The sequence below is a fragment of the Marmota monax genome, unplaced genomic scaffold, assembly GCF_021218885.2.
Source record: "Marmota monax isolate L192 unplaced genomic scaffold, Marmota_monax_Labrador192_F-V1.1 WCK01_AAM20220418_F8-fsc00024, whole genome shotgun sequence".
Classification (NCBI taxonomy): Eukaryota; Metazoa; Chordata; class Mammalia; order Rodentia; family Sciuridae; genus Marmota; species Marmota monax.
In genome coordinates, this window is record NW_026695224.1 from 35,376,935 (window position 1) to 35,397,629 (window position 20,695).

General features: G+C 65.5%; 1 protein-coding gene and 1 long non-coding RNA gene across 3 annotated transcripts in view; both read left to right on the forward strand.

Moving 5' to 3' along the window:
- Positions 1–2,463: 2,463 nt before the first annotated feature.
- Zfpm1 (zinc finger protein, FOG family member 1) overlaps positions 2,464–20,695 on the forward strand; it is a 56,055-nt gene continuing 37,823 nt past the window's right edge. Inside the window, exon 1 of one of the 2 annotated variants that reach the window (XM_046434594.2) lies at positions 2,464–2,571. In XM_046434594.2, coding sequence (XP_046290550.1) covers positions 2,532–2,571 — 40 coding nt within the window. In that variant the 5' untranslated portion in view covers positions 2,464–2,531. Of the gene's footprint in view, positions 2,572–3,991; positions 4,070–20,695 lie in introns of those variants that run through there. The other variant, XM_046434595.2, reaches the window with a different exon arrangement.
- On the forward strand, positions 8,932–12,931 carry LOC124086423 (uncharacterized). Its single transcript, XR_006849797.2, has 2 exons — positions 8,932–10,385; positions 10,653–12,931. It is a non-coding gene; the product is annotated as an uncharacterized LOC124086423 (long non-coding RNA).

The following is a 20,695-nucleotide window of genomic DNA, read 5'->3' on the forward strand; positions in this document are numbered from 1 at the left end:
GGAGCCCTCTGGTGAGCAGGGAGCTACGGGACCAGGCTGGGCAGACTGCTGGGAGCAGAGTCCCCTGCTCTGGTAGGTGTCAAGGACACCTGGCTCTGGGGAATGTGATCCTGTCCTCCACTGATGACCTTGACCGGGACATGCAGGGCCAGGTGGAAATGGCTCCCAGTGGGAGTCTGTGGATGGCAGTGTCTGGGGGGCTCCCCTGGCCACCCTCACCACCCCACACCTGCTCCTCCTGTCCCACCTGGGCGGGGGCTGCTCCCTCCCCAGGCAGGGGAGGGTGAAGGGCAGAGCAGCCCAGTGGGGCTTCAGTGGCGGGATGTGGCGAGGACCGCCGGCCCCAGGGCCTGCTCTCATACTGCACAGGCTGCAGGCTCTGTGTCTGACCCAGCACGTGTCCCTCCTCCCAGGGCTGCAGGTTTCATCCATATGTGGGATTGACAAATTACATCAGGCAGGCAAAGAAGGAGCCAAAGGTATACAGTCACTGTCACCCACAGCCTAGACAGTCACCACTAACCCCACGCCTTGGCGCTGATCTTCCCGCTGAGCCTCAGAAACCACCTCAACACAGCTCTCCAGCTACTGCACAGGATCCAACTCAAGCCTCTGGCTGTGCACCAGCCTCAACCCAGAACAGGGCTGGCCTAAGCAGCCTCCTCTATCACCCCCCCAGCTCCCAGGGCCTTTCCTGTGAAGCAGCTGCCCTTGGGGAGGAGGTGGGGACATGGAGTGCTCTGCCTAGCTGGCAAGTATTTGGGGACCCTGGGCTTAGTGAACCAGTGGGACATATTTCCCTCTCCCCAGCCACAGGAGGGCAGTCCCCACCGCCCAGCACAGAGAGCAACAAGAGGCAAGCTGAGCGTCTGCCCGCAGATTTCTGGACTCCTGACCTCAGTGTGTTTCTGTCCAAGGGAATGGACCCCAGCCCCCTGTCCACTGGCCACTCTCCTCCATAGTTCCCTCGGGGTGGTGGCTGGGGCAGGAGATACCCTCCTCTTGCAGAATAGGGGCCTTGGTAACAGAAGTGGGAATAAGATGGGGGCTCCCACTTGGAGCGCCCAGGCTAGGCAAGCCTGTACCCATGACAATGCTGGTGACAGCTGTCCCATTGACTAACTGCCTGTGGGGGGAGGGGGAGGTCAGCGGGTCTTCTCTGGAAAAGCCTTCCTGATAGACCCTGTACCCCAACTCCTGGTCCAAATGCAGCCCAAGAATAACAAAAGGATAGAATGCAGCTCCTGGGAGTGGGCTAACCCTCAAATCTGTCCACTTTGAGTGCATCCCTGAGATTCAATAACTTCACTGGAAAATGAAGGTCCTCTGGGACCTCAGGGACATATCCCAAATAACAAGAGGGTGGGTTCTTTATCTGCGAACCTGCCGTTCCTGATCTGGGAGGTGCTACTGAGAACCTCCTTGGAGGGCCTCCAGCCAGGAGCCGGCAGGGGCAAGAGGGCCTGAGGAAAGAGGCCCAAGGGCAGCGTCAGGGGCTGCTGGCCTCCGGACCCCGCTGTGCTTTCTGGCCAGGTCCAAACCCACGGGGGAAGAGCCCAGGTTCCTGCTCCCTTTAAGGCGAAGACAAGGGAGTCACTGCTGCCGGGGGCCGCTTCCACAGCAGTCTCGGATGGAACCCCTCCTGGGCCAGGCCCCTCCACACCCCATTACGGCCTAGGACAAATGTGGGCGCACAGGCCTCGGGCTTCCGGACCCGCGCTAGCGGTCCCCACTGCGCAGGTGGACTGGGCCTCTGAGCCCAAGACCCGGGGCGGGACGAAGGCCGTGGGACCGGGTTATCCAGCGGAGGGGGCGGGGCGAGGCCCAGCTCTAGAGACCGTCACGTCGGGTCCGGTTTGGGGGCGGAGCTGGCGCCCAGGGACGGAACAGGTGGCCAAGTCCCAGCGTGGCCTCTAGTCTTAGAGACCTAAGGGGAGTGGAAAGGCTAGAGATCTACCTCGGGGCGGGGCCCACACACAGAAGGACCGGCCAGGAGGGGCGGGACCACGGCGACTGGGGCGGGGCCAGCGTGGGGAAAGACGGGCCAGGAGGGGGCGGGGTCAGCGCGGGGAAGAACGGCCGGGAGGGGCGGGGCTGAGGAGCTGGGGGCGGGGCGGGGCGGGGCGAGAGGCCCGCGGCCGGCGACGCGCAGGCCCCGCCCCGGACCGGCCCGCCCTCCCGCAGCGCCCTCACGGTGGCGGCGGGTTCGCTGCTCGCTGCCCGCAGGTTCCATTGAGAAAAGCCGGGCGGCGGCGGCGGTGTCCGCGCGGGAGCGGAGGAGCCGGCACCAGCCCGCCGCCCGCCCGCCGGGCAGTCCGCGCGCCCGAGCGCAGGGCCGTGGCCTCCGGCCTCCGTGGCGGCGCCAGCGGCTCCCGGCCGGGCGCGGCGGGCTGGGGACACGAGCCGGGGCGGCCGTGGAGCCCAGGAGCCGGGGGCATGAGCGGCCCCGCGGCCCCGCCGCGCCCCCGCCGCCCGCCGCCGCCCGCCAGGGGCTAGAGGCGGCCGCCGCGAGGGCGCGCGGCGCCGGAGACATGTCCAGGAGGAAACAGAGCAACCCCCGGCAGATCAAGCGTAAGTCAAACTTTGCTCGCCGTCCCCCTCCGCCCGCAGACCCCCGCCAGCGCCCCGCCGCCGAGCGCCACCCCCGCGCGGCCGCCCATCCCGGCTCTGCCCGCGAGCGCCGGCGACCTTCACCCCGCGCCGCGCCCCCCGCGCTGTGTGCCAAGCGCGCCGTAATCTAATCTCCACTGGCGGGCCGGGCCCCCGCGTCTGGACTCGGGCACCGGGGGTCCGGCCCCGGAGGGGGTGACCGCCCAAAGGATCCGGAGGAGGGTGGTAGGGGGCGCGGCCCGGACACCGCGCGGCCTGCCCCTCCCCCGCATCTCCGAGATGGTGCGGCGATAGGGCGGCCCCGATCTGGGCTCAGATAAAGTTTAAAATATTCCATTCTGCAAGTCCCATCCTGATAAGATCGCTCTGTCGGGACGGGCTGAAATTGTGATCTTATCTCTCGCGCTTGACTCTCCCAGGCTTTGTATCTAGAGGGAGAAAGAGAGACCGGGGAGCGAGAGGGGGCACCTGGGGCTGCGAGGAACGGCGTGAAGAGGTGGCGGGGACCAGGCGGCGCCTCCCGCGAGTGCTGGCCGCAGAGCCGCATGGCTGGGGGAGGCGGGTGTGCAGCTGCCGCAGCAGCCCCAGCGCTCTGCCCCAGCTACCAGACCCCCCACCCCCGCCTGGCGATGGGGGTTTGAACCCGAGCCCTGCCTGCCTGGGGACACCTCCAGGAGGTCTGCCCCTACAAGTGTCGCTGCCCAGGCAGCAAACAGTGTTCTTGTATGCCTGCACCCATGGGCGCTGCCCTGAGTCAATGAAGGAGCTCTGGGGACTCGGGCCGCTGGCGTGGCCCCTGCACTTGTCCAAGTTTCTCTCAGGTGCGGCCTATGGGCAGTTCCCCGCCGGGCCGAGGGGCCACTGCACGTCCGCTTTACCCATGGCCACACGATAACATGTCTTGCGCTCTCTGGACCACTGGGCTGCTGCGACCACTTCGCTGCTCCAGGAGCTAGCCAGCGCACAGGAAGCGCCCCTCCCCACCCCACGCCAATAATAACTTCGCGCCTCTGCGGCCAGGGCCCTGGCGCGGCGTGGGCTTCCTCCTCCAGCGCCTCCCACTGGCCAGACAGCAGGTCATCCGGGCCAGCTCGGTGGTGAGAGGAGGGTCCGGTTGGCTGCCCAGCTCCAGGCTCCTGGACACTGCCTTCTCTACCCACAGGACCCAAGTGCCCTAGCCTGTGGGAGTGTCTCCATCCTGAGGTGTCGGAAAGCGGGGGCTCAAGTGGGAATCCGGGTTCCCGTAACCGACTCCCCAAATGCAAAGCGGACCTGTTTTCGGAAAGTCGCCTTCTAACATGTCAACTCAGTATTAAGCCACCCACGGTCCCGATGCGCGCTCTTCTCTGGTTTCTTTTTCCCTTCCTCCCCCGTGAGCCCCGGCTCCTTCAGTGCGAGCGCGTGTGAGTGTGCTTCGGCGTGATGAGAACGGCAGATAACTCCGGCAGGGAGATCGCAGGTTAGGAGCCGATCGCCAGCGCAGATAAGGCCTCGGGAGCAGAGAGCGCCCGGCCCCGCTGGGTCGGCCAGCCGCGCAGGCTGGGGACTGGGACTGCGCCGGCCAGCCCCCAGGAGCCCCCTGGCGCGTCCCAGGACTTGGGCCGGGGAAGGGGCCAGACCTGGGAGGCAGTCCCAGCGACCCTCCCAGCAGCTTGGGGCCCAGGGCGCCTCCTCCCCTGACAGATCTAAGCGCGTTAAGATGCGAACGCTGATTGTCACCAAGCGGCGGCGCCTGCCCGCCCTCTGCCCGCGGCTGTGCGTGCGGCCCTAGCAGCTGCGCGCCCGCTGCCCTGGCCTCACCTGCGGCCCTGCACAGGGTGTGGAGGGGAGGGGGCCGAGCGCTTCGGGCCGCCCCCCCCCCCCGTGCCCCCATCAAAGCCGGGGCGCAGCTGCCCGCGCCTCTGTGCGCCTTTTGTTCTGAGCGGAGATAGATGTGCCGCGTTGATAAGGCGCGCAACCGATGGCGGCCGCGATAGGCGCTTCCATTTATTAACTTCAAACGTGGGAGCGGGGGGAGGGCGAGGCAGGAGCGCGGCCTTGGCCGGCCAGATGGCTGCGACGATAGGCCGGGCCGCTGGCGGGGTGAGCAGGGCAGGGCGCAGCTCAGGACCCCCGGCGCCCCGGGCCGCGGAGCTTTCCTCCCGCCCCGGTCGATGTGAGCTCTGATAAGCGTGGGCCGGTCGGCCCGATGGCGATCGCCAAGAGCGATAAGAGGCCTTATCTAAGGCCACCAGGCCCCGCTGGGTTCGAGGCTACAACAGCGCGGGGGTGTCGCGGCTGGGGCAGAGGGGGCCCGGGAGGCTCTACGGGGTGGGGGGAGCCGGCGTCAGCGCGGTCCATCTGGAGAGCTTTTCCCCAAACAGGCCTAATTGCCAAGAAGTTGGTCCTCCCCCTGCGGCGGTGGTACAGTCCGTCAAAATGAAAGAAAACTGACTTTGCACAGGCCGGAGCTGAGAGAGAGGACACCCCGCCCCTGATTCCTATTAGATGGTGCTGCGGGCCAGAGGGTTCGTCACCTGCAGAAGAGGGTGGTTTCCCCCAATCATGTCGGGTTGTTGGTTCCTGGCAAGTATCAGCTGTGATGTGCAGGAGTTTTCTTAAAGAACAACTCAAGGTGGTTTCCATGGGCCCAGCTGTTTGGGGAGGAGCCCAGTTTGTGCCACTTGCTGCCTTTTCCACAGGGTCCCGAGTCAGGGAAAGGTCTGTCCCCATCTGCCTTGACTGACAAGTATCTATTGAGTGCTTGCTGTGTGCGGCACTGGGCCTCTGGTGGGGCTGAGTAAATGAGCCAGGGGCCTGAGGAGGGGTTCGGGGATGCTTTGCAGAAGGGGAAGGGGAGACCAGCCTGGGGCCCTTCCGGAGACGAGGCTGACCTCAGTTTCCAGCTCTGGAAAGGGAGCGACAGTCCCCTGCTCTCGTGTGGTGTGGAGGGCTGAGGGCTGTGCCTGTGTGGGTGGGGTGAGGCCAGGGGTGGTGGAGTCTAAGACTGGCTTGAGTGCTCCTCTCTGGAAAACTCAGACAGCAGTGAGCCCCCAGGTCAGGCCAGAGACCCTGAGGGGCCCTATTCAGTGGGGGGACTGTGGACCCCGGATACCAAGTGGAGCTGGGCTGACTGGGCCCGGGGCTTCCTGAAGATGCTGGAGTTGCTCTCCGCCCCAGCCCTCTGCCACCCCACCGCAGGGGAGGTGTTTTTCACACATTAGCAGTTTGATTAAACAAATCATTGGGTGACTAATTCACCCCAGCTTCAAAGCCACCTGCTGCTCTCTGCTCCCTTAAGCATTAACACCCACCCGCCCACCCGTGGGGCCGGCAGTGCTGGGAGGGTGCTAGCGAGGTTTCTCGCCTTCACTGCCGATTCCTTCTGGAGAAACGGTGTAACCAGGTCTGCTATCCAAGGGTCAGCAAGTGTAAGTCCTGCCCTCAGCTGGCCTTGCCCCATTGTCCCCAGCCCTGGTCACCACCCTGAGGGGGCAGCAACGCAGTGCACCTGGCAGTGGAGGTCAGGTTGTCCCACGTCCTGAGAGCACACGGCCAGTGACTGGTAGCAGAAGGAGCTGGAGGTGGGGAGGGACTCTGCTGCCCCTGCCCTGCTCCTGGACTCCAGGGATCTAGTGGACCCTGGAGCCCACATGGCCATCCTCTGACACTTGTGAAAGCCTGGCCCCGGCTCCTGGCCGTTGGCTGTCCTGCATTCCTGGGCCTGGGGAGGACAGGCAGCTCACCTTGTCATTTGAGAGTAATGACAGGGCTGGTGTCGGCTGCCACACAGGGCCCTTGCTCCCACAGAAGGTCCTGGCCCACCTCCACCGGGCAGGGAAACAGCACAGAGAAACCAAGTCTCTCACCCAAGAAGACCAGCCAGAGCTGATGCAGGCAGCCTGGCCCCGCCCGGCCACCAGACCTGAATGGCATGCAGCTTCCTCACCACTTCCAGCCACCCGCCTCGGCCTCCACGTCCGTGAGTGGGCTTGCAGGAGCAGCAGAGGACCTTGGGGTCTTTCCAACCCTGTCCTCTCAATTCCCGCTGCCCTCCTTCCTGAGACGTTAGTGCACAGGGCAGCCCCTGGGAGGCCTCACCCAGCCCTAACCAGGGCCTGAGTCCGGGACCCAATCCCTCTGGCCCAGGGCCCCTCCCTGGAGGTCACCAGGACCCAGCATGGCACCAAGCACGCCGGGATTTAAGTGGGTCAGTTGGGGAAGAAAGGAGGAGGAATGCAATGCCATTAATTGTGCCCCTTATCTCCTGTTTCTATGCCAACCAGACGTTCCCGGGGCTTGACGGGCCCGTGAATAATACTCCCGGCTGGCCTATCTGCCATCGACAGCCCTTCTCCTAGAGGCAGCTGTTGCCTCCCGATTGGTATCGCCAACCTGTGGACCTGGGCCTGGGCCTGCCTAGAGGCCATCCTGGAGAACTCGGGCCCTGGGTGGACTGCTGCTTGCCCTCCATAGCCCTGGTCTCCTGGAGGTTTCGAGGCTCCTGTCCCCATTTCACAGAAAGGGAGACTGAGGCTACAGCTTCCTGATGTCTCCAGAGCTCACCGGCTCTCCCCCTCAGGAGGCCTGGCCTTGTCCCCAGGGGCTGGGAGCTGGGACAGCACCTGCAGGAGGAGTCCCCTGCTGCATGACCTTGGCACCACCCGCCCACCCCCCCGCTGGTCGCCCGTCCTTGGCTGTTTCATTAGGAGACAGGTGAAGGTGGGGTAGGAGCTCAGCTCACACACAGGCCTGTGGACAGGGAGCCAGCTCAGCAGGGCCGGGGTCAGGCTCCTCCCTGCTCACGCTGTGCATGGGGTGCCCAGCCCAGTGCCTGCTGACGCCCTGTGCCTGCCTGCCCAGGCAGCCTGGCTCCAACCCTGGCTACCCCCTCGGTCCCGTGAGCTCCCTGAGGGCAGGGATGGCACTGGCCCACCCCACGCTGCAGGCCTGCTGGGACCAGACAGTTGGCACGAAATGGGCAGATGTGGGCCCCTGACTGGCCCTGGGCTCATGGGCAAGGCCTGTCACCTGAGCCTCAGCTCTCCATCTGCAAAAGGGCATCAACAACAGCACCCGTCCTGTGCAGTGCTCCCATCCCCTCCTCCCACTGCTCCTCCTCCTGCTCTCCCTCCTCCCCCTCCTGCTCTCCCTCCTCCTCCTCCTGCTCTCCCTCCTCCCCCTCCTGCTCTCCCTCCTCCCCTCCTCCCCCTGCTCCTCCTCCTGCTCTCCCTCCTCCCCCTCCTGCTCTCCCTCCTCCTCCTCCTGCTCTCCCTCCTCCCCCTCCTCCCACTGCTCCTCCTCCTGCTCTCCCTCCTCCTCCTCCTCCCACTGCTCCTCCTCCTGCTCTCCCTCCTCCCCCTCCTGCTCTCCCTCCTCCTCCTCCTGCTCTCCCTCCTCCCCTCCTCCCACTGCTCCTCCTCCTGCTCTCCCTCCTCCTCCTCCTGCTCTCCCTCCTCCTCCTCCTGCTCTCCCTCCTCCCCCTCCTCCCACTGCTCCTCCTCCTGCTCTCCCTCCTCCTCCTCCTGCTCTCCCTCCTCCCCTCCTCCCACTGCTCCTCCTCCTGCTCTCCCTCCTCCTCCTGCTCTCCCTCCTCCCCCTCCTCCCACTGCTCCTCCTCCTGCTCTCCCTCCTCCTCCTCCTGTTCTCCCTCCTCCTCCTCCTGCTCTCCCTCCTCCTCCTCCTGCTCTCCCTCCTCCCCCTCCTCCCACTGCTCCTCCTCCTGCTCTCCCTCCTCCCCTCCTCCCACTGCTCCTCCTCCTGCTCTCCCTCCTCCTCCTCCTGCTCTCCCTCCTCCCCCTCCTGCTCTCCCTCCTCCCCTCCTCCCACTGCTCCTCCTCCTGCTCTCCCTCCTCCTCCTCCTGCTCTCCCTCCTCCTCCTCCTGCTCTCCCTCCTCCCCTCCTCCCACTGCTCCTCCTCCTGCTCTCCCTCCTCCTCCTCCTGCTCTCCCTCCTCCTCCTCCTGCTCTCCCTCCTCCTCCTGCTCTCCCTCCTCCCCTCCTCCCACTGCTCCTCCTCCTGCTCTCCCTCCTCCCCTCCTCCCACTGCTCCTCCTCCTGCTCTCCCTCCTCCTCCTCCTGCTCTCCCTCCTCCCCTCCTCCCACTGCTCCTCCTCCTGCTCTCCCTCCTCCTCCTCCTGCTCTCCCTCCTCCTCCTCCTGCTCTCCCTCCTCCCCTCCTCCCACTGCTCCTCCTCCTGCTCTCCCTCCTCCTCCTCCTGCTCTCCCTCCTCCTCCTCCTGCTCTCCCTCCTCCTCCTGCTCTCCCTCCTCCCCTCCTCCCACTGCTCCTCCTCCTGCTCTCCCTCCTCCCCTCCTCCCACTGCTCCTCCTCCTGCTCTCCCTCCTCCTCCTCCTGCTCTCCCTCCTCCTCCTCCTGCTCTCCCTCCTCCCCCTCCTCCCACTGCTCCCCCTCCTGCTCTCCCTCCTCCTCCTCCTGCTCTCCCTCCTCCTCCTCCTGCTCTCCCTCCTCCCCTCCTCCCAGTACTCCTCCTGCTGCTCCTCCTCCTCCCTTCCCCCTCCTTGTCCTCTTCTCATCCTCTCCCTTCTCTTGCTCCTCCCTGTGTTCCTGGGCCCAGGTGACAGCCGTGCGGTGCCCTCTCTGTGCCCATGTGCTCTGGCCAAGGCACATGCCCCAGTCCAATCTCCCATTTCTCAAATGAGAACCAAGGGGCCCAGAGCCCCGAGGTCAGTGCTGCCCCAGTGCTAAAGGGCCGCCGAGGCGGAGCAGAGGCACACTGGGCACCAGGCCCCCTGCAGCCCTGGGTGGTCTGGCTCTGAGTGACCCTGGGGCTGGGCACATGGCCCTGACTCACAGACCCCAGTGTCAGGACTGCAGGTGGCTGCTGCCCTTGCTCCCAGACATGGCCCTCCCACCCAGGCTGTCTCCCCTGCTCAAGCAGGGCTGGTATACAGTGGTGCCTGGTGAGCACAGAGAGCAGACCGGGAGGAGACGGGTATACAGTGGTGCCTGGTGAGCTGGTATACAGTGGTGCCTGGTGAGCACAGAGAGCAGACCGGGAGGAGACGGGTATACAGTGGTGCCTGGTGAGCACTAGGAGCAGACCGGGGAGGAGACGGGTATACAGTGGTGCCTGGTGAGCTGGTATACAGTGGTGCCTGGTGAGGACTAGGAGCAGACCGGGGAGGAGACGGGTATACAGTGGTGCCTGGTGAGCTGGTATACAGTGGTGCCTGGTGAGCACTGAGAGCAGACCGGGAGGAGACGGGTATACAGTGGTGCCTGGTGAGCACAGAGAGCAGACCGGGAGGAGATGGGTATACAGTGGTGCCTGGTGAGCTGGTATACAGTGGTGCCTGGTGAGCACAGAGAGCAGACCCGGGAGGAGACGGTGCTGTCCTCTCCAGCCCGTGGCTGAGGAGCGGAAGCTGATGGTGGCGAGGGAGGGGCCTTGCCGCGGCCCCAGCGCGACCCTCCCGCCCGCTCCCCCAGCGCAGCCTTGCCCTACCCAGGCCCGGGTTGCACCCCGAGGGCTCCAGGGTTAGAGGCGACCAGGGCAGGGCCCTCCCGGGACAGGAGCCCAGCCTGGAGTCTGGCCGGGAGCCCAGCGGCCTGCTGTGACCGTGGCCCAGCCCTGCCTGCTGGTGTGCAGCAGGAGGTCCCCCAGAGCACCTCCCACTGGTGTGCGCGGGCACCTGAGGCCCCGGAGCAGCCTTGCCCTTCAGGTGCTGCTGTCTGAGGCAAGACGGCCCCCACCTGTGTCACGGCCTGGCCGCCTGGCCCTGCCCGTGGTCCTTCCCTGCCTGACAGCCTCGTCATCGAGTGGCCAGCTTCACAGGTGAGAAGACCAAGGCCCCACTTGTTCACCTGATGCAGGAGCTGGTCAGGGGCCCCGGGGCTGGGGTGCCTCTGGGTGGAGTCCACTCAGCCCCTGAGAGGTCCCCGGGATCCCTGGAGCTCTCCGCGGCCCCTCCCTCCCCCCTCCTCAGCAGTGTGTTGGGAGACGCCGCCTGGCCAGCGGGAGTGTGGCGCTGACCTTGGGCAGGGCTGGTGGGGTAGAGACGCGGCCCCTGCCTGCCCCCAGGCACTCCCCTGACCTCCCCAGGTGGCCGCAGCCTCTCCGAGCCTCAGCTTCCCCACCTGCAACATGGAGCGGCTATGCAGCCTCTGAGCTGGGTGAGGTCAAAGTTGGCCCTGGAACCCGGGTCCCTTGGCTTCTTGCCCCAGGGCTGGAGTGGGAGCAGGACCCTGGCTGGCATCAGCCCAGGGTGCCAGTGCTGGTGGGCTCACTCGTGTTCGCCATCCCTCCTGGGACTCTTCAGACACCTGCTTAAACTAGGGGTCTCAACCCATTCTGCATCCAAGGAAATGGGTCAGAGAGGGTGGTGGCTGCCTGAGAGTCACACAGCACAGAGTCAGCCGGGGGGTGGGGGTGGTCTCCATGAGCCCTATCCCTGCTCCCAGGCTGGGGACCTGTGTCCCCCAAACCGGGGGCAGGGTGCTGCTCCTGAGAAGCAACCACAGTGGGGGTTCCCTGTGAGCAGCCACTGCTGGGGACAGGCCCATCCTAGGTTTGCAGCTGTCCCACTCTGTGCCTATGGGGAGTTGATCTCAGAGTTTCCATCTCTGCAAAATGGGCCTTTCTCGGGGACCCAGGATGGGCTCTAAGGGTGCCTGGTCCTCGTGCCAGGAGCTCCTGAGTCTCAGGTGCCCCCTATCAGTGGGTCAGCATCGTTCACCTCGCGGTTGGAGAGGACGGCGGAGGCCCCACAGCAGGCATGGCCAGGCAGAGCAGGGGGTGGGGTCTGTGTGGTTCAGTGCAACTCAGTGGAGGGGCACAGGGGCCACCTTTCTCCCCCCGACTGCTGACCACCCCCTCAGCATCTCTGCACCTTCCCAGTCTCCTGGGCTTGCTTCTTGCCGGTTCCTCCTGGCATCTGACCTCCAGCCCTCTGTCCTGGGTGCTGAGACCCATTCCAGCCCCGGTCTCCTTGGTACTTTCACACGAAGTCTGTGCCCAGAGCCAGACACTGGGAGCGGCGGGGAGGGGCCAGGCCAGGTGGCCTCGCTCCCCCCGCGAAGCTCCTCCTCTGGGGACAGGGACAGAGCCTGGGAGGACTCCACCCCAGCAAGGGTGCTCCTGGCCTCCGTGTGACGGGGGAAGCCAGCGCCCCAGGCCCAGCCTCCTCCCACCAGGCCGCGAGCACGTGCAGCCCAGCCCGTGCCCACGCCGTGCCCAGCACTGCACAGACTGACCTCGCGCCCCCTGCAGTCTTGAGGGAGGTCCCGGGAGGAAGTGAGGCCAGGGAGTGTAAAGGTCAGGCTGGCACCTATCTTGGGGACAGGAGACGGGCACTGCAGGGCGGTTCTCCTGGGGAGAGCTGTCCCCGAGCCACGCTGGGCCTGGCGGTGCCCATCTTCACGCTCAGGACACGGAGGTCTTCCCGGGGCTCCCCGCGGTGCCTCCCAGAACGTGACCTTGGCGAGTTCCCTCCTCCCTGGGCAGAGGCCGCAGCAGGAGTCCAGAGCTGCAGCTCCACCAGGCACCCGTGGGCCAGCCCTGCTGGGCAGCACCGGGGCCCTGGCCGGCTGGTGTCCTGGGGTGAGACCCTGGGTTAAGCCCAGGGTGTGGCCACAAGTGGGTCTGGGGCTCCCTCTCCCGTGGTACAGGTGGCCACTCACGGGCCAGGTGGGTAGCCCCCCAACATTTGCGAGGTGCCCCGTGCGCACTCCCAGGGCCCAGGGCTGGGATTCCTGAGCCCGGTGGGGAGCTGCGGGGCCAGGCCCCAGGACACCGTGCCCGTCAGGTCACTGCTGATGGTTCCCGGGGCTGGGCCTGCTAAGCCACTGGGGAACAGGGCCTGCCGTCCAGGGCCAGGGGTGAGTGTCTACTCCCCACTCCATCACGCGTGGGGCCTGCCTCCTCCCAGCCTGTGGGCCGGGCTCCACCCAGCCGCGGGATCCCGAGGGGCTTCCGCCTCAGTTTCCCCTTCTGAGCCGCAGGCCCTCACCCAGCGCCACCCAACACAGGCAGCCTCCCCAGGGAGTGCCCGGCCTCCACTGTGCCGGCTCCATGGCCGTCCCCCTCCCACTGCGGCTGAAGCCTGGTCCCCGCACTGTCTCCCGTCGGGCCTCTGGCGGGCGCAGGTTTCAGCTCCTGTGATAACTCGGAAAGTTGAACTGGCCCCATTACTGCCGCGATGGTTGGCCAGATACGGCCTCGATAATGGAGGAGATAGGCTCCCGTGGCCAGCGCCCCGCCTCCGTCCATTAGCATTCCCCACCAGCGATGGCCTATCTCCTGCATTTCCACTCCTCCCGCAGATAAGAATGGAAATTCTGACTTCATAGCTCACTGATTAAAGTGTCTGGATTTCTTGATAATACACAGATAAATTATGTTTTTGAAAAAGAAGGTGGGGAGAAGGGGGGAGGACGGAGCCCCGGAGGGGAGCCCTTGGCCGACGCTCCTGGCCAGGCGGGCAGCCACCAGTGTCCGGCTGCACAGACGGGCTCTGCACAGAGACTCCCCGGGAGCTGGCCCCTGGCAGGCCAGGCTGGGGTGGCTGGAGCAGGGCTCTGCTCAGGAGAGCGCACCGAGCCTCTGCCCCCCTGGACTTGCCTCTGCCCCAGGCGGCAGGGTCAGCGGGCTGATGCAGCCTCCAGGCCTCCTGCAGCCTGGTGGTGGGCAGATGGGGTTGGAGCCCGGAGGCCCGGGCTGTGTCCTCAGGGCAGTCTTGGTGCCCAGGGCCTCATCTGTCCCGTGGGTACCGTTTGTCAAGGTATATGCGCAGGCGGGGTTTCACCTGCCCGGTCCCTGCCTCGGTCCCTGGACGGTGGCCAGTATACAGGAGGTGCTCACTCCATGCCAAGGCCCCAGCGGAGCCCCAGCTGCGTTGGGGGCGGGATCTGAACTCTGGCTGCTCCGTCTACGTCACCCCCTTCCCATGTGGAAGCCCATGGCTCAGGGCTGTCCCCCACCACTCCAGCCATCAGGCCTGGGCGGCTGGCCCGCTGCCGTCGGTGACAGTCGGGCCCAGATGGGCTCAGGTAGCGCGTGCGTCTGTCTGGATGAAGCCTGTCTCCTTCAGCTGATCCGAGATCCTGCGCTGATGTGTGATACGGCGATTAGGGCCGGCGTGTGGCTAATCCTCCCGCTGAGGGACAGGCGAGGCGCCCGCCACGTGGGAGGAGAAGCAGAGGCCCAGTGGGGACAACCTCTCCCTGGGGTGGTGGCCAGGCTGAGCCCAGCCCTGCTCCACAAGGCCCTCCTGAGGCCACTCGGGATCCCAGTCGGCCTCTGGGTTCATTTTTCAGTGACTCTTGAAAAGTGAGATTCTCTGGGGTCCCAAGGGCAGGAAGCATGGACAAGGTCCCCAACATCTCTCCGTGTCTCTGGGACTCCCCAGTTATGACCCTGATGGTTGCCACTATTAATAGCTCCCTTTATTGAGTCCTGGCTGCATGCAAGGCCTGGGCTTGACCTGTCTTGTGGAATAAGGGCCTCCCTATAGCCCTGGGAAGAGTAACTTTAACCTCGTTTCTCCTCTGATGACTCAAGGCTCAGACAGGCTGAGTAACTGACCCAAGGTCACACAGCATTAGAGGAAACAAGAGGGACTCTGACTTAGAGGCTTGGTCCAGATCTGGGTCTCCATCTGGCTGGGGGTTCTGAGCTGTTTACAGCCTTGGGTCCCTCTCCTAGTGGGCCCACCACCTCCATTTCAAGGAAAAAGGCCCAGGCACAGAGAAGGAAAGTGACCGCTGGGGCCCACAGCCCTGTCCCAGGAACAGTGGAAGCTGTGGCTAAGACTGGTCTGTCTCTACTCTTGCGTATTTCTTGGGGCTCCTCTGATGAGGAAGTTTGTTTCTGTCCTCTGGATTTTGCTCTATATCCACATTCTAAGAAAGTCAGCTGTCTCAGGAAGACGAGGTGTCTCTGGGGTAAGGGATAATTGTGGGGTGCGGCTGCCAGAGCTCAAATCCCACCTCTGGGCAAGTGACTTAACACACCCCTGGCCTGGTCCCCTCGCCTGCGCCACGGCCACACGCACAGTCCCCGCATGCTCAGCTTTGAGAAGCGGACGGAGGAGGTGGAGCTGCCCAGGCCTGCAGGTCCTGGCCAGGTGGTGGGCACCACCTGGGGCGCGCGTGGCTGCAAGGGCCCTGCACCTCCTCTCTATCCTCCTGCCGCCATTCTTCTGCGGTTTCTGGCAAATGACTTCATTTGCCGATGGCCTCGCTGAGCTTTGCAGAGGCCCAGAGCCTTCTCCGGTCCATGGTGACCCCTTGTCCACTGCTTGGAAGCCCCTGGTCACCAGTGTCTCCAGATGGAGGTTACGAGAATCACGCAGGGAGCGCAGAGCCTCCGGGGTGCTGGGGGGGGGAGCCTGGGGCCCAGCCTGCCCCGTCGCTCCTGTTCTCGAGCACCTCACTGTTCTGAGCCTCACTGTCCACGTCTATGAAGCAGGGCTGAGGATGCTAAAGTCTGCCTGCAGGCCCTGGGCCCAGAGTCCCTGCTGGGCTCCGGCCATCTCCTGAGTGCCCCCACCAGCCCACCCGTCTGAGAAGGGGGTTCCCCTTTCCAGACAACCCGACTTGTGCCAGAGAGGCATGCTTACACCCAGTTACCTGCCCTGGCGGTGTGACCTTGGGCAAGCAACTTCACTCCCTGAGCCTCACTGCTCTCATCTAGAAGGTGGGCAGTGCCCGTGGGTGCTCGCCAGCGGGCCAGATAGAGCATGGCACAGCTGCTGCTGCTCCTGGTGGCCTTAAGACCCTGCCCCTCCCGCTGCCTTGGGACCCTCCCTCTCCCAGTCAGCTCTGGGCAGGCCCTGGGTGCCCGTTCTGGCTGGGGCCTAGGAGAAGAGGCCCCCACCCGATTCCCTGGCTCTGGGGGTGGGGTGGGGTTCCACCCCGCCCGGCCCCCAACAAGAAAGAGAGAAAAGGGAACCGATGGAAAGTGCGATAGGCGGCGCGCCGAGTGCTATCGCGTTATCCATCTGCTGCGCGGCTGCCTCCCCTTATCTCGCCACCCAAATGCCAGGAACAAAGCGAGGCGCTCGCACCCGCGCCCACCGCGCCAGGCGACGGCCCGGCCCGAAGGGAGGTGCACGTGGCGCCGCGCCCCTGCTTTGCAAAGGAAGCCCTGAGCCGGGCAGCTGGAGATAGCGAGTGGCCGCAGAAAGCCCTGCCCCGGGGAAGAGCGAGCCTCGGAATAGGGCCCAGTCCCTGCCACCCAGGGAGCATCTCCCCTCCACTCATCCATAGGGCAGCGGAGAGCCGGCACAGGAACATCGCTCCCCACGCAGCCTGACACCTGGGAAGGTCACTCAAAACCCCCCACTTCCAGGACACACCCCAGCGCAGCAGCCTAAGGCTGAGTCCCAGCGGCCTGCTCCAGCCACACGGCGGCAGCCGGGAGCCCCGCCCCCACCGAAGCCCCGCCCCTCAGGCCGGACCCCTTGCCCCCAGGGTCCGTTCTCACCCACCCTCTAGCAGCCAGTAGAAATGGGGCATGCAAATGAGTAGGAGCGAGGCCCAGGGATTGGCTGAGCTGCTGTGGAGTGGGCCTCCATGGAGCGGGTGGGGCCTCCCCTAAAGTGCGGGACACTGTGTCCACCCTAGGCCCTGCTGCTGGTGGGAATGCCCCCAGGCTCAGCTTTTTCAAGGCCTCAGTGCCCGGGCTGGCCTTTTGCCTGGCACAATGTCAGAGTCCAGACCCTCACACCTGAATCAGGGGGACCAGGACACGGAGGACCCAAGATCTGACAGCTGTCAGAGGGGACACTGAGCTCCTAGAATGGGTAGGGACGACCCCAGCCAGCCCCCTTGGCCCACCCTGGCCTCCAGGCTCCCTACAGGCCCTGGGCATGCTGTTCCCTGACCCCAGCCCTCCAACTGTGACTCACGCACAACCTTGCTTGGCCCAAGGTCGGGACGTGGGGATGGGGTGTCCATCCTCCAAGCCTCTGTTAGGCATCTGTAAATGGGAAAGGGATCTATTCTGCCCCCAGGATGGTTTCTGAGCACCTGTCCCCGGTGGCCGTGGTCTCCCCACTCACACCTGGGGTGAGCCAGCAGGTTCTCCTGGGTCCCTTTCTCTGTGGCCACACTGGAGAAACCTGGGTCTTCCCGAGTTCCCATTTCCAGAGACTTGTGAGGAGAGCATGGCTCTGCATCCTAAGTCCACTTTGCCCTCCTTGGTGGCTTCTTTGTACAAGGTGGCCCAGAGTCCTGGCCAGAGACCCCATCAGGGACTCCTGTGACCTCCGGGATCCCGGCCTGGTGGGGAGGAGAATCCCTATCCCCTAATTCCATGAAGGGCTGTGGTGTGGACCACGGAGTCCCCATCGCTGGTGCTGATAGCGTGGAGGCCAGGAGTGGGGGCAGGGCGTCCTCAAAGAGGGGCTGCAGGGGAGGAGATCAGCTTGGAACGTGTGAGTGTGCCCCAATGACCAGCACAGGCCACGGGGCCTCACAGGTCGGTAAAGTGGGTGGTGAGGGGGCAGCTGGGAGGGCCCTGGGCACGGTGGGAGCAGCAGGGCTGGGGCCACCCCTCGTGGGCCAGAGGGCCTGTCACGCCGCAGCTGCCCTGTGCTGGGCAGCCTTCTGCCTCCATCCATCTGACCAGTGGCTGCAGCGACGGCTCCATTGGTCAGGCCTCAGCCTTGTCACCGGGCCCTGACCGCCCATCTGGAGAGGACTGCACTGCGGCCGCCGGATCCGTTCCTCCTCTCTTGCTCCCAGGATGCTTCGAACTCGTGCCCTGCGTGGCCTCGGCCGCCCCTGCCTGGCACGTGGCCGGACTGTCCACAGCCGGTCAGGGCCACACTTACCCAAGTGCGTCAACAGCCCTGGGCTGCAGCTCCCACGCGGCCCCACACGGCCCGCCCCGCCCCCAGCATCCGTAATCCGTCCTCCAGAATGAAACAATCTCGTGTAATCTATCAGCGGCTATCAGGCCCATCAGAGGCCGGGAGTGGCCGGGCCCAGAGATGGCGCCAACCCTCAGCGTTGATAAAGTTTCCGAGTTCAGCCGTGATGAATGTTGAGTGAGCGCAGGCCGCGCCGAGGGGATGCGGACTTGGCAGCCGCAGCAGCTCGGCTGAAACCAAGCTCCCGGGCAGGGGCTGGGCCTTCTCAGGCCGCTTTGCCGCCTTCCTCAGTGCAGCCCCGCCCAGCTCCTGCCCTGGGGACTGAGCGAGGGCCCAGCCTGCTGGCCCTGGCCTGAGAGAGGGGCAGGCTCGGGGCAGAGGGAGGACCCAGGAGAAGCGGCGTTCTGCTGGGAGAATAGGCCCCAGCCCGGCCTCCCCACCCCGGCCTCTCCACCCCGGCCTCCCCACCCCGGCCTCCCCACCCCGGCCTCCCCACCCCATGCCGCTCTTCCAACCTCAGGCCTTCCCTGACAGCGCTCTCTGCCTAGACACCCTTCCTGGGCTCTTCTCAGCCACAGCTTGAATGCCACCTCCTCCAGGAAGCCCTCAGGCCACCTGCTCTTCATCCTGCACACAGTGCTGCCCGTGTGGTGCTGAGGTCCATGACCCCCATTCCTCGTCTGGGCTGGACCTGTCCCCTCACCTCAGCCTGCTGCCGTTGTGAGTGGCCAGGCCGAGGCCTTCCTGAGCTCCTCAGGCCTCGCTGTCCCCTCTTCATGGCGACTCTGCAAGGTCGTCTGAAGGGCAGTCTGAAGGGCAGGGCGGGGTGGGCTTCCCACTCTGCTAGCTGAGAGGCCTCTCTGCCTCTGTTTCCCTGTCTGCAAAGTAGGGTGCCCCGAGGTGAGCTGCATGAGAGCCAGAACCTGCCTCCGTCAGGATGTCCTCTCCGCTCTTGGAGCGGCTCTTGTCCCCCAGAGGACAAGGCCAGCCAGAAACCCTGAGTGGCCATGTCCCAGCAAGTTAGACCCACTGACTTCCTCCTTTAGATCCCAGCTCATCTCCAAGAAGGGGTTGAAAGTGGGCACGGAGGGAGGGGTGTCCAGAGAGGAACGGGAGTGCCGGAGCAGCCTGCGCCCGGCGGGTCAGGAGCCCATGGGTGCCACAGGCACAAGGCGCCGGCCCCGTCAAATCCTGGGTCAGTGAAAATCAGCAAAGAAACGCAGGTGATGTCATACGGACGCACTGGCCAGCTTGGACCCCGGGGCGGGGTGTGCTGCTCCACGCGAGCCTGAGCCTGGGCACCTGCGTCTCACCTGGGCTGCACCTGCTGCCCGCGCACTCCCCAGCTCAGGCCTTTAAAGCCTGCGTCCCGAGGAGAGTGCCTCTCATCGACAGGACACAGCGAGTCTCGAAGGCTGAGGTCCGTCCCAGCAGCCCAGCTCAGTAGAATGTGGGTCCTGGAGCTCAGAGCCGGGCCTGCTTGGCTCTGTTGAGACCTGAGTCTTGCTGAGGTTGCCCCAGGATTGCCCAGGGACCCTCCAGGCCTGGCCGAGGCCCAGGGCCTGCCTCCGGGGCAGGTTGCGCCGAGGCCATGCACACTGGGTTGGCCTTTCTGGAGCTCACCCCCAACAGTAGCTGTCCACTGCACAAGGGGGCCCTAACCACCTGAGGGGACAGGCTCCAGGCACTGCCACCCAAGGAGCCTGCAGCACTGAGTTCCAGTCGCCGGGGGCATGGAGTACCCTCTGTGAGGTTCTCGGTGGGGTAGAGAGGGTCAAGCTGATGGGCCGTGTGTCCCCTGCTCAGACTCACTAGGGCAGGGAGGGAGGCCATCCAGCTCGGAGGCGATGGCCCCAGCTTGCCATGACCCTGGGCCCACTCAGGGCTGGTTCTGCGACAGGCTGGGCACTCATCCGTCGGGGCTTACCCAGCACTTCGCTGGGCCCAGGGAGGCCATGCTGAGCCGAGTCCCTGGGGACAGGCCTGGACCCTGGGGACACAGCTGGGCCCTGGGGCGGGTTCAGCTTTAACCCAGCAGATGGGATGGTGGTGGGACACTGGTTTGGGCAGCAGTGACAGATGCCCCACGGGGAGGCTCAGGGTGGGCACTTGCTGAGGGCACCTTCGGGGTATCGGGGTGGGAGCGGGCTCCAGCGCAGGAGCCCAGCCCCTGGGTGTCTGCCGAGCCTCTTCCTGGTGGGCAGTGTGGGCCTGCGAGGGCCGGGGACACAGGCCTGGCGGGGGCTGTGCCCAAGGGCTTGCCCAGCGCTCCTGAATGTGCCCTGTCCATGGATCTTTGGTCTCGGGCATCACCTGAGCCGCTGGGGGCATGGCGTGTGGGGTGGGAGCCACCTCCTGAGAGGCGAGGCGTGTACCTCGCTGGGTGCCGGATCCAAGCTTCCCTGCCTGTGAGCGTCAGCTGGGCTGAGGCCTCCTGACCAGGTGGCCCGGGAAGAGGCCACTCTTCAGAGGTCCTGGAGTCCACTGAAGCCCAGAGGTCATGCTTTACGCCCAACTCTCGGGTCTGCTTTTTGACACAGGACTCCTGGGATGGCTGGTCACAGCCGCAAGCCTGGCTGGGTCGCGGCCACCCTCAGCTCCCAACTGTGCAGCCTCTTGGAGGGCAGGACTGTCCTGTCCCCTCTCTGCCCCACCACGGCCTGAGGTGCCCGCTGCCCGGCAGTGGGAAAGTCTGGGTCTGTTGCGATTTTCCTGCTGTTATCAGGCCTTATCTCCTGCTCTGTTCTGCCTGGAGGCCAGGGTCTCCCTCCTGGCCACGCTGTGCCCTGCCTGCCCACCTGCTGCCCGGGGCCTGCAGGCCGAGGAGGCAGGCCCTGTGCCAACTGGTGGAGGGGGGGTCTTTTCCACCACCTCCCCTCCCCTCCCCAGGCCGCCCGCCACCTCGCACCCTCCCCCTCCCCAGCCAGAGGGAGGCAGTCCTGAGAGCACGGCTGGGCACCTGGTCCTGCCTGGCGAACTGACCCCAGCTCTTGACCACTCCCTGGCCTCACCCAGTCTTCCACGGGGCTTGGGGAGGAATGCCCACTGCTCAGCCTCCTGGCGGGGCCTGCTCCCTGCGCTAGGCCTCACACAGGGTTTCTGGGGGCAGGTGTGGGCCCTGCCGGGTCTCCAGCATGCCAGCGGCTCAGGGAAGGCCTAGTGTGGGAGTGGTGCTCGGGCACTGGGTGACGGGGGGTGGCTGAGCACAGCCTGGAGAGGAGGCCACCCCTGCAGCTCTGCCCATGCCCGTGGCTTGTGCTCTGCCACCTCT